The sequence below is a fragment of the Myotis daubentonii genome, chromosome 15 (assembly GCF_963259705.1).
Source record: "Myotis daubentonii chromosome 15, mMyoDau2.1, whole genome shotgun sequence".
Taxonomy (NCBI): domain Eukaryota; kingdom Metazoa; phylum Chordata; class Mammalia; order Chiroptera; family Vespertilionidae; genus Myotis; species Myotis daubentonii.
The window spans coordinates 20,205,472-20,216,853 of NC_081854.1; the positions used below are offsets into that span (position 1 = coordinate 20,205,472).

At 56.3% G+C, this 11,382-nt stretch overlaps 2 protein-coding genes across 2 annotated transcripts; both read left to right on the forward strand.

The window, feature by feature from the left end:
- Window positions 1-1,642: 1,642 nt before the first annotated feature.
- Window positions 1,643-6,388, forward strand: CCNP (cyclin P). The gene is made up of 8 exons (XM_059666541.1): window positions 1,643-2,119; window positions 2,211-2,333; window positions 2,403-2,600; window positions 3,938-4,027; window positions 4,105-4,260; window positions 5,066-5,224; window positions 5,317-5,468; window positions 6,171-6,388. Exons 2-8 carry the CDS (start codon window positions 2,328-2,330, stop codon window positions 6,334-6,336), a joined length of 927 nt encoding a protein of 308 aa, XP_059522524.1. The 5' UTR covers window positions 1,643-2,119; window positions 2,211-2,327; the 3' UTR covers window positions 6,337-6,388.
- Window positions 6,389-8,830: 2,442 nt separating this feature from the next.
- TTC9B (tetratricopeptide repeat domain 9B) lies at window positions 8,831-11,264 on the forward strand. Its single transcript, XM_059665513.1, has 3 exons — window positions 8,831-9,288; window positions 9,848-10,030; window positions 11,069-11,264. The coding sequence occupies exons 1-3, from the start codon at window positions 8,874-8,876 to the stop codon at window positions 11,170-11,172; spliced, it is 702 nt and encodes a 233-aa protein (XP_059521496.1). The 5' UTR covers window positions 8,831-8,873; the 3' UTR covers window positions 11,173-11,264.
- The last annotated feature ends 118 nt before the right edge of the window (window positions 11,265-11,382 follow it).

Here is an 11,382-nt window from a genome sequence, read left to right on the forward strand (position 1 = left end):
CTATCCCTCTCCCTCTCTAAAAAATCAATAAAATATATTTTTTAAAAAGGTACAAATCTCGTCTCCCCCTCACGCGATTCCCCAGTGTTTTACATTTACTCTGTTCCCTCCCCCTCCACATTACGTATCTGTCCTATAATGAGAACTTTGTCTTAACCACAATCTGGTGATCGAGGTCAGGAAGTTAACAGTGAAACAGTGTTCTCCTCAGACCTTAATCAGATTTTGTGATGGTCACACTAATGACCTTGTGCACCAAAAAGGAAACAATTTCCTGGCTAGTGACTCCATCCAGGCTCGCTGCTGAATCCAGTTGTCAGGTTTGAAGCTTACGGGCAGTTATTTTGCAGAATGTCCCTCAGTGAGGGATTACTGCCTGTTTCCTTGTGGCTATATTCAAGCTATTTTTGACAGGAATTCCCAGAAATGATGTCCCCTTCTCAGTGCAACTTACGAGGAGGAATCTGAACATCCCATTAGCGGTGGTGACTAGTCCCATGGTTAAGGTGGCGTTTGTCAGGTGTCTCCACTATCAAGTTACAACGTCCTCTTTGTAGTTAGTGTCTTGTATAGAGATAACGGAGAATGTGAATATGCAGGTTCTCACCAGCTCACAAAAGCCCTGAGCCAGGCCGGCGCCTGCTGTGTTTAAGAACCATAAAGAGGACGGGTGTCTCAAGTGGAGTGAAGGAGATGGAGGGCAGGAGGAAATGGGTTAGAGAGGTAACAGCGGGGTCTTGTGAAGGAGCTGGGTTTACTGCCTGTTTGACAGGAAGCCGTTGGTCCAGCATCTCACGCTTCTGTCTGCCTGCGTTGCCAGCCTCTCCGACTTCTCAGTGCCTCCAGATAGCAAGCGCCTTCCTCCCGCAGGGCCTCCGCTCAGGCTGCTCCCTCCGCGTGGGGTAGCTCCCCCGTCTTCGCTTTCCTGGCTCCTCCTCCTTCCAGGTTTCAGCTCCAACGTCACCTCAGAGAGGTCCTTCCGGACAGCTATCTCCAAATTACAAACCCAGCCTTCCCACTCACTCATTAGCAGATAGTTACTGAGTACCATGTGCCCAGCTGTGTCCTAGGCACTGGGAGCAGCGATGAAAAACAGACCCGCCCGGCGCTCATGGGTTCCCGTTCTAGCGAGGAGGGAGGCAGCACGGCAGTTCGTGCCGTTCTAGCGAGGAGGGAGGCAGCACGGCGGTTCGTGCCGAGGAGAGAGAAGTATAGAGATGGGGCAGGAAGTGTTCAGGTGATGCTTTTCATGGAGAGGGGGGCATCTGAGTAAACCTTAGGGCAGCGGCTCTCAGCCTGTGGGTCGCGACCCCTTTGGTGGTCGAACGACCCTTTCACGGGGGTCCCCTAAGACCATCCTGCATATCAGATATTTACATGACGATTCATAACAGTAGCAACATGACAGTGATGAAGTAGCAACGAAAATAATTTTCTGGTTGGGTCACAACATGAGGAACTGTATTTAAAGGGCCAGGAGGTTGAGAACCACTGCCTTAAAGGGAGTGAGGGGCATCTGAGATAAGAGAACTTCAGGCAGAGGAACAGCCAGCGCAAAGGCCGAAGTGAGGCTGAGGATGAGCCAGGAGGCCAGTGTGGCGGGAAAGGGAGGAATGAGGGAGGTTGGGTTAGGAGAGAGCTCACAGGTGTGTGCTCACCTGTGGGAAGATAATGTAGAACCGCATGGACTTTCACTTTGAGGGGATGGGAGCTGCAATGGAGTTCTGAGCAGAGGCCAAGTGAGACCGACCTGACTGACTGGTGTGCACAGGATCCCTGTGGCATGTCCGGGCACAGGGAGGGCAGCGAGGAGCTGCCGCACTAGTCCAGGCCCAGCCCATGGCTGGCGACTTCTCCCCATCACCCGCGCTCTGGGCCTAAGGCGGCGGCTAAGGGGATTTGCTACCCCCGAGTTCCCACTGCCCAGAGCACAGAGGCCTTCTCTAAATGGTGTGAAGCGACTTGTAGCTCCCATGTACTAAGCTCTGATTCTGTTAAGCCCGGAGCTGGCCACTTAACACACAATCTTAGAAAATCCTCGGGACGACTATCAGTTGAAACAATCCCTACTTCATAGCTGAAGATCGTGAGGCTCCAAGGGACTGCTCCTCGCCACGTGGTAAGTGGAGGATGAGAGCTTGGCTCCAGCTGCCTGACCTTAGAGCAGTAGTCGAATTCGCCATTGACCACGCACCTGCCCACCTGCCCAGGTGAAGCTTACTCAGCGCGCATGCGCCCAGCCTTGTTTAAAGCGCCGGCGGCCACGGATCCTCGCTCCAGTAGGAAGAGGCGAGCTCTTGGTTTCGCTCTCGACGCCAGCCTAAAAGATGCTGGTGAGCTACAGGAGCCGGGGTCCCCTCCCAGTGGGACGCTCCAGGCGCTGACCCAATCCTCCCCTGCAGAGTCCGGCAGCCGCCCTTGAGCCAGAGCCTGCGAGCGCCCCAGTCCCGGACAACGTCCCCGTGGGCACGAGCGCCTCCCCAGGACCCCCGGAAAGGCCCCCGGGACGGTGCGCGCCGCCGGGGCTGGAGGAGGCTCTGAGCGCCCTGGGGCTGCAGGGAGAACGCGAGTACGCGGGGGACATCTTCGCCGAGGTCATGGTGAGGCGGACGGGGAGACTCCCTGGGAGCCCCCCAGCCCCGAGGACAGCCCAGGGGGTGGGTTGGCCCAGGCCAGAGCTGCCGGGCTCGCCTAGAGTCCGTGTGATGGGCATTTCTGACCCCCCCCCCCGCCCCGCCCCCGCCAGCCTGTCTGCCCCTTCCCAACCCCACCCCAGTTCCCGGCTGGTTTTTCCTGCAGTTATCTTTGAATGACTGCTCCCACCCTCCCAGGCCGTTTGCAGTTCCTCCTTTGGTACTTCAGACCCCTCTTACTCATCCCTCACACTTATTCGTTTAACACATATTTAGCAATTTATCAACAAATGTTTTTTTCTATCCTCCCTGTGCCTTACAAAAACTACAGAGTTTCAAAGTAAATGTAACAGATGTTTTGGAGCATGCTCTCGGCACTGGGGACGAACAGAGCACAGTCTGTCTTCATTGTGGAGGCAAGCAAGCAAGTGTAGGTGATAACGTCAGGAGGGCCATAAGGACCCAAACACAGTCTGTGACAGACGCTGTCAGAGAAACACTCCAGGGATGAATTAACTTAACACACATCTTGTGAACATCTCTTCTGGGCCAGGGTCTCTGCTAGGAGCTGAGATACAGCTGGGATTTGGACAGAAATCCCTGTCCTTGTGGTGCCCGCAGCCTCGTTGGACAAACAAAATACACAATGAAACAGCCATCTCCAGAGTGGAAATAATGTGAGGGAAATAAAGTGATGTGATAGGGAGGAGTATGGAGAGTCAGGGACGGTTTAGCTGAGACATGAATGACTAGAAGTCAGCAATGCAAGGAGCTGGGGATGGACCACTTCAGGTGGAGGGAATAGTACACATATGCATAGGTACTGAGGTAGGGATACGGTTGGCATAGCCTAGGGCCAAAAGAAGGCTGGGGCAGCTGGAGTGTGAGGAGAGAGGGGGAAGAGGTGATGTTGGAGCAAGGACAGGGGCTGGGAGAGTCTGAGAGGAATTAGATTTTCTCCAGGGGGTCCTGGAAGCTGAGGAAGTGTTTGAAGCTGGGAGTTCCTTGTCAGATTTCTGCTTTAGAAAACGGGTGTTGTGAGGAGGATGGATTTGCCTGGGAACGCTGGGGGAGATGCTCAGGGGGTCCTGTGGCATGGGGGCTGACGACTGGGAGGGTGGGTAGAGAGGCCGGGTTCTAGATGGTTACAGAAGAGGAGCACATCGGGAGACACTGGAGGCCAGTTTCGTGTGGCACTCATGCTGCCCCCACTGGGCGAGGAGGCTGCCGCACCCAGGGCTGGCGTTTAGGAAAGCGGCTGAGGCACAGGTGTGGAGAGTTAGGCCGTCCCTACCTAACCCCAGGTGTGCCCTGCGCTGCCCCAGATGGCCCTGCCCCGCACCGTGACCCCAGAGATGCGAGCACTAGTGGTGGACTGGCTGGTCCAGGTGCACGTACGTACGTAGGTACCAAGAAGGGGGTGGGGTTGGGCCTGCGTGGCAGCCTGATTGTAACCTGCGCCCCTCCCCAGGAGTACCTGGGCCTGGCGGGGGACACGCTCTACCTGGCTGTGCACCTGCTCGATTCCTACCTGCGCTGCAGCCGAGTGCGCCTACACCGCCTGCAGCTGCTGGGCGTGGCCTGCCTGTTCGTGGCGTGCAAAATGGAAGAGTGCGTGCTTCCCGAGGTACTTCCGGGGTGGGGCCAGGAGCGTGCAGCTCCTTCTCCAGGCAGCAGTCACAGGTTAAACGCCTACTCGCAGTGATGGCGAACCTATGACACGCGTGTCAGAGGTGACACGCGAACTCATTTTTTTGGTTGATTTTTTCTTTGTTAAATGGCATTTAAATATATAAAATAAATATCAAAAATATAAGTGTTTTACTATGGTTGCAAATATCAAAAAATTTCTATATGTGACACAGCACCAGAGTTCAGTTAGGGTTTTTCAAAACGCTGACACGCCGAGCTCAAAAGGTTCACCCTCACTGGACTGTGTGCCAAGCACCATGCCCAGCAAACACTTCATATTGTCTTGGAATCCCAGCAGATCTGATGAGGTCGGGGCTGCCAATGTGTCCTTTTAACATTGGCGGAGACTAAGGCCCAGAGAGAGGAAGACATTTGCCCAAAGTCAAGTAGTTGGGACTTGGACTTAGTTACAGTAGTTATAATCCTTAACGAGTGGTTGCAGTTAACATGTGTAAACTCAGTGCATTATCAGAACTGCCTGGTGAAGTAGGAGCAATATCTCCGTTTTACAGATAAAGAAACGGCGTCTCAGCGCCCTGGATGTCCATGTCACAGTGCGGAGTGGTAGGGTTTGAACTCGAATCCAGGTTTCTCTGACTCTGAAGCCTATATTCCCCAAGACTTCCACACAACAAAGCACTGGTCCCATTTTACAGACCAGGAAACTGAGGTCCAGAACGCGGACAGACCCGAACCCAGGGCAGGGAGTAACAGCCAAGGTCTTTCTCCCCAATCTGCAGCCCGCCTCCCTCTGCCTCCTGGGTGCTGGCTCCTTCTCCCAGGCCGAGCTGCTGCGAGCCGAGCGCCGCATCCTGAGCCGCTTGGATTTCCGACTGCACCACCCGGGTCCACTCCTCTGCCTGGAGCTACTGGCTGCTCTGGCAGGGAGCAACCCCCAGGTGCGAGGGGAGGGGGCAGTGGCGCGGCGAGGGGCGTGGCCTGTGCGGTACAGACGCGTGGCCTGATGGTCTGGCAGGTGATGCTTTGGCAGGTGATGCTCCTTGCCGCCTACTTCCTGGAACTGTCTCTGCTGGAGGTCGAGGCCGCTGGGTGGGAGCCCAGTCGCTGCGCAGCGGCGGCGCTGAGCCTGGCGCGCCGTGTGCTCCACGTGGCGGGCTCTGGGTTGGAGCCGGCACTTTACAGGTATGGCCACAGAGGGACGCCCCCCCCCCCCCCCCGCGTGGCGGCTTCAGGATCTGCCTTCGTCGTCCTTGTCTTTACTGTCTCAGAGAGTGAGAAACAATTGTTGGGGGGGGGGGGGGCACGATGACACCTAGACTTGATTTTTCTGGGCATAAGAGAGAATGGGGTATTTGCCTAGCCTTGGGGTATCCCATTGGCTTTTCTCTGGGCGGGTCTGAGAGAGTGGGGTATTGTCCATTTTGGGGGACCCTTAATCTTGTCCAGGGTGGAATATAGGCTCTCCCAAGCCCGGAAGATGGGACTGCGGAGAATGAGAGGTCTGCTAGCCTCTAATCATAAACAGGGTGTCCCTTTAGCTGCTAGAGCCCCTGTCCCTGTTAACCATGCCACCAAGGGGCTGGGCGAATTGTCTTTGTTCGCAGCCGGGCCCACGGGGTAGAGCTGGATGCCAGTCCGTCCTCAGCCCCAGTCCTTCCCTCTTCGAGCGCCCTGCCTGGCGCTCTCTAACGGCGCCCTGTGGGGAGAATCGAGGGTCTGCCGGCCCCTCCAGTCACTTTCTAGTCTAGATGATGGGCCACGTGCCCCGGAAGGTTTCCGGGACCCAAGTCAACGTGTCTTCTCGGCCTCGAGCCCCAGCTCCAAGGACAGGTCATCTCCACCGCCACCCTTTGCATCCACCTTAGTTTCTCCCTTTCCTCGCAGCCCCGCGGAGTTGGGCCCGCTGGAGCCGTGCATGGCCCGCGCGGTGCTCCGAGGCCCCGCACCCGGCCGTGCTGCCATCTTCCTCAAGTATGCGAGGCCCCAGCGTCGGGGCACCAGCCTCTTTGCCGCCCGCCTGCTCCGCTGTCCCCAGCCGGGGCCCCCCTGAGCCCCGACACCCCATCAAAAAAGTCTCAGTGTGTGTCCGTTTCCCACTTCAATAAAAGAGTTTCTTTTATTCCGAGCGCTCTCTGTCCTTACTGGTCAAATTCTGGCCCATCTCTTGCTTTTGATTGGTTACTTTCCGGGCCTCATCCCTGGGGTGGGATGTTCTCACTAACTTCCTTAATGATGAAAATTACGAATTCCTCCGCGAGGGGGCACTGGCGGGCTTAGCCCGGACGGCTCAGCAGGATCAAACTGGGATCCCAAGCGCAAACATTTGCGGGAGGTAGACAGAGGGGCTAAGAGGAAAATTCCAATGCAACCTGAACGGCCCTCAGACTCAGAGTTGGGAAGAATCTAGGAGGGATGGGCTATGGGAAACGGAGAATGTCTGCCCCAGTCATGAATTCTACCTAGATGTTACCAGGTTTTCAGATTTTGTTCAAGTGAAGCTGAAAACCTGCAATTCCTTAAACATCTCTGCTTTCCTACGTTGGCAACGAATTCAGTACTTTTAAATGGTTGCACAAGCCCAACACATCGCCTGCGAGGGTCATCTGTTTGTGGCTTTATGGGTCTTTGATAGCAAATGTTTGATAAATGGGATCTGATTTACTTAACTTCATTGTGGTGTATTTAGATTGTAAGTTAATATATTCACAAAGTTTTAGGACATTGCCTGGCACCTAGTAGGTGCTGTGAAAGTGCCAGCATTGCATCCTTGCAGGACTGTGAGTTCGTGGCAGTGGTCCTGTTTCTACCAAACTCCTGGCACCTAGCCATTTAGTAGGTGCTCAGAAAGTATTTGTTATGAACCAATGGATCTCCATGTTTTTAATTAAAACAAAACACACCGGAGGCACAGAAAGATGACCTCACTGCTCTGGAACTCAACCGCAGGAATATTAGATTCTTAACCAAGCCAGGTTTTGAAGGTAAGAGGTGCAGGTAAGAGGAAGTTTCTGTCCTAAGATGTTCAAGGTTGGACAGGATGGGGGAGAACCTCACTCAGCAAGGTACAATAAGAGATAAAAGCAGATGCTGCTGTTGGAATGGAAGGTGCCTTGTTAGGTTTGGGAATGTGGAGTGGGGCCTGCCATGGGACCTCCTGGGGGAGATGTGGGATAGGAGGGGAAAGGGACAGTGGAAACACAAGCTTGGTTCTTGGGGTTGAGACCCAGCTAGGGTCTTGTGGGGGTGGAGGGGGTGTAAAACATAAAGTTTTTATTCAACAACCATAGATGGATACTGACTCAGAGCCAGACACTTACGCTCACCTGTCTCCTAGTCTCACCGATGATAAGAAACAGGGTGCTAATTGCCCAGTATGTACCAGGCCCTGTGCTAAGTGCTTTGTCTGCATAACGTAGTCCAGTCCCTGCCTCTCCTCTGAAGCAAGCTCGCTTGTAATTCCCATGTTGCACAGATGGAAGGCAAGCTGGAGGCAGAGTGAGGAGCCTGCCAAGGTCCCACTGCTAAGTCAGTGGCTGAGGAGAGCGGAAGGACAACCCTCTCTTTCAGTCTCAGTTTTTCTTCCAAAGGCTCTCACATGTTTTATTTCTGTTCACTCTTACGATTGCACCGCTCACTCTGGGCTGTCACCTGCATTCCCACTGGTTTTTCTGCTCAGTGAGCTCGATGAGGTCAAGAAGCAGATCTCTCTTGTTCATAGTTATCCCCTCCTCTAGGAGATCCATTGATTCATAACAAACATTTTCTTCACTCACCACTACAGTCTAGGGCAGGCACCTCCTCTGGGCCCTCAGAGCCTGTTGTGTGTCCTCCATCCGGGGCTTGGACCCTCTGCCTGTACCTCCCCCATCCTGCCCTGACCACTTTGCCTGAGCTTCCCAGGCTAGCCCACTCTGGGCTGTCGCTGGCTCCTGGTTTGTCTCCTCACGGGACTAGGGGCTCCATGAGGATAGGGCCCGAAGCTCCCTCCATCCCTGCTATATCCCAGCATCACCCAGCCCAAAGCTTGGCGCAGAAAAGAGATCAGTGAATGTTTGTTTGTTGCATAGATAAACCAATGAGTTTCAAAGTTGCTACCATTGTCCCTTCCATGTTACTGAGGAGGATACAGAATTCCAGGTAATTTAGGGGATTTGTCCAAGTCATATGTAACTAGTGAGGAAAAACCCAGGGAATTGAATCTGGGCAGCTTGATTCCAAACCCTGTATCCTTATCCAACATGCCGAATGCCTAGTGGGCTGAAAACCAGCTTTTCACGAGGTTGAAATCTTCCTGCCCCCCCCCCCCCGACTTATCCTTTCCTTCTAGAAAGCTTTGGGTACGAGGAAGGCGAGCAGGCAGAAGGGTGGGGGAGTGGGGGGAGTGGAAAGGAGGAAAGGTGGGCTGGAGAATGAGGGCTGGGGCTGATTTGAAGAAAAGAGTGGGGAAGTCTTGAGGGGTTTCTCTAGTCTAGACCCATAGGGGGCAGCCGGAGTCGGCTCCCGGAGGTGAAGGGGCGGAGAAAGGGTGGGGACAGGCGCGGGGCGCAGCGAGATAGCTGCAGCAGCGGCCCGCAGGAGTTTCCCACAATGCAGCGCGGCGCGCTGTCCCCGGTGCTGATGCTCAGCGCAGCCCCGGAGCCTCCACCGCGCCCGCCTCCCGCACTCTCCCCGCCGGGCCCGGGTCCCCGCCATGGCTCCGCTCGGCCTGGTCCTGCCCCGGAATCGTCGGGGGGCCTGGGCGCGGCGCTCGATAGCAGCCTTCGGGCCGCTGTGGCGTTCAAGACGGAGGGTCAGCGCTGTTACCGAGAGAAGAAGTTCCGGGAAGCCATTGGCAAGTATCATCGGGCGCTGCTGCAGCTGAAGGCGGCGCAGGGGTCCCGCGCTGGAGGCCTGCCCACCCCCGCCCCCGGGCCCGCCACCGGCCCCGGGCCGGCCGGCCTCAGCGAGGAGCAGCGGCGCCTGGTGGAGAACACGGAGGTGGAGTGTTATGACTCTCTCACGGGTATGCCGCCCGCCGTCGGGAGCGCAGAGGGTGCTGATGCGACGGGGTGGGAGTGAGGGGCAATCCTGAGGCCTTGGGCGGGGAGGGGCGAGCGGAGGCTTGAAGGGACCAGCGCTGGGGTCTGGGGGAGGCATCAGAACTTACCGAAGAGAGGGCTTGGGGAAGGAGGGACCACGGGGACGGGAGGCGCCGGGGCGCGGGAAATGGGCTTTGGGCTGCCACCGCGAACCTCAGGTGAGAAAGCCTTGCCCTGGGTGCGCCGTTTAAAGCCTCATCCCTCGCCTGAGGTGGCCCTCAGTACTATCCCCCACCCTCCCCACTTCGAAAATAGCCCGAGCGCTAGTCTGTTTTCACACCCTCTAGCGGCCGTGCAGATTGATCCCATTCTGATTGGTCCGAGGCTCGGCAGCCCCCGGTGGCCTGAAGCAGCCCTTAGGCCCGGCTCAGCCGTGGGAACGGGTGGGGATTCCCTCGCAGCCTGAAATCCATGCTCCTCGCGGTCCTGTGAAGTCTGGGGTTGCCGGCAGGCTCTGAGAGCGCGGGTCCTGGTGCCCCGCAGCCTGCCTGCTGCAGTCGGAGCTGGTGAATTATGAGCGGGTGCGCGAGTACTGTCTCAAGGTGCTGGAGAAGCAGCAGGGCAACTTCAAGGCCACCTACCGCGCTGGCATTGCCTTCTACCACCTGGGGGACTATGCGCACGCCTTGCGCTACCTGCAGGAGGCCCGAAACCGGGAGCCCACAGGTGAGGAGGGTGGGGGCTGGGCGGAGCAGGGGGAGGGGCTGGAACAGAGCAAACAAGGGCGGGAAGGCCAGGGCACAGCTACTTCAGGGAGTGCTGACCACACCCCCCACCTCCACCTCCTCCTCCTCCCCCACCCATCCTCCCACCCATGCTTCCTGGATATTCACCCAACCACCTCTCATCTATTTATTGACTCATTTTGATGCTTCCCATTTAGCCCATTCCCTATGCACTCACTCCATGTCCCCCCCCCCCCCCCCAGCAACACACATTCATTCACCCACTCCCTCACGGACCCACTCCCGCATCCACCCGTTCTCCCAGCCACCGCTTGTGAAGCACTTGCTGGGAGTTAGGCCCCGGGGTGGAAATGGCAGGACATTTGCGGGGGTGGGACAGGGGTTGGCAGAGCTGGAGATGGTTCCCCGCCCTCTGGGGTGTGTTGGTGTGTAGACAGACACAATAGGAGATTCTGTATTAAGAGCCAATGAAGCCAGACCGGTTTGGCTCAGTGGATAGAGCGTCAGCCTGCGGACTGAAAGGTCCCAGGTTCGATTCCGGTCAAGGGCATGTACCTGGGTTGCGGGCACATCCCCAGTAGGAGATGTGCAGGAGGCAGCTGGTTGTTTCTCTCTCATCGATGTTTCTAGCTCTCTGTCCCTCTCCCTTCCTCTCTGTAAAAAATCAATACAATATATTAAAAAAAAAAAAAGAGCCAATGAAGAGGAGCACAACCTGCATGATACGGGCTGTGGGAGCGGAGCTGGTAAGTGGTGGGAGAACAGGCTTGGCAGATGTCACTGGAGGTGAGCAGAGTGTAACAGGAGCCTGAGCAGAGCAGCCCTGGCAGGGGAATAGCAAGTGCTACTCCGGAGGTGTGACATGCCCCCTCCCTAGTTGGGTCTCGGGCTTTTGAAGAAGGGGTCTGGCAATACCAGCAGGGGAGCCACTGAAGGCTGGGGACAGCAAGGTGTGAACTGAGGTGCTGCAGACTTCACCCAGGACACCCAGATAATGCCCTGCCCACCTTCCCTGCAGACACCAATGTCCTACGCTACATCCAGTTGACCCAGCTGAAGATGAGCCGGTGCAGCCTGCAGAGGGAAGACAGTGGGGCCCAGCCTCGGGATGTCATTGGCTGAGGGCAGCCTATGGGGACTGTCCCTACCCCCCCCCCCAATCTCACTGTGTAACTTTCCCGACTCGTGTGTTGGCTAGTAAAGCACTTACCATAGCCTCTTTGTGTGATCTTCTGTGGGAACCAGGGAGGGGACACAGGCGGCGCTTCACCCTCTGGACCTCAGAAACCCAGAGGGGCCCAGGAGGAAGCAAGGGTGGGGGGCAACCCTAGG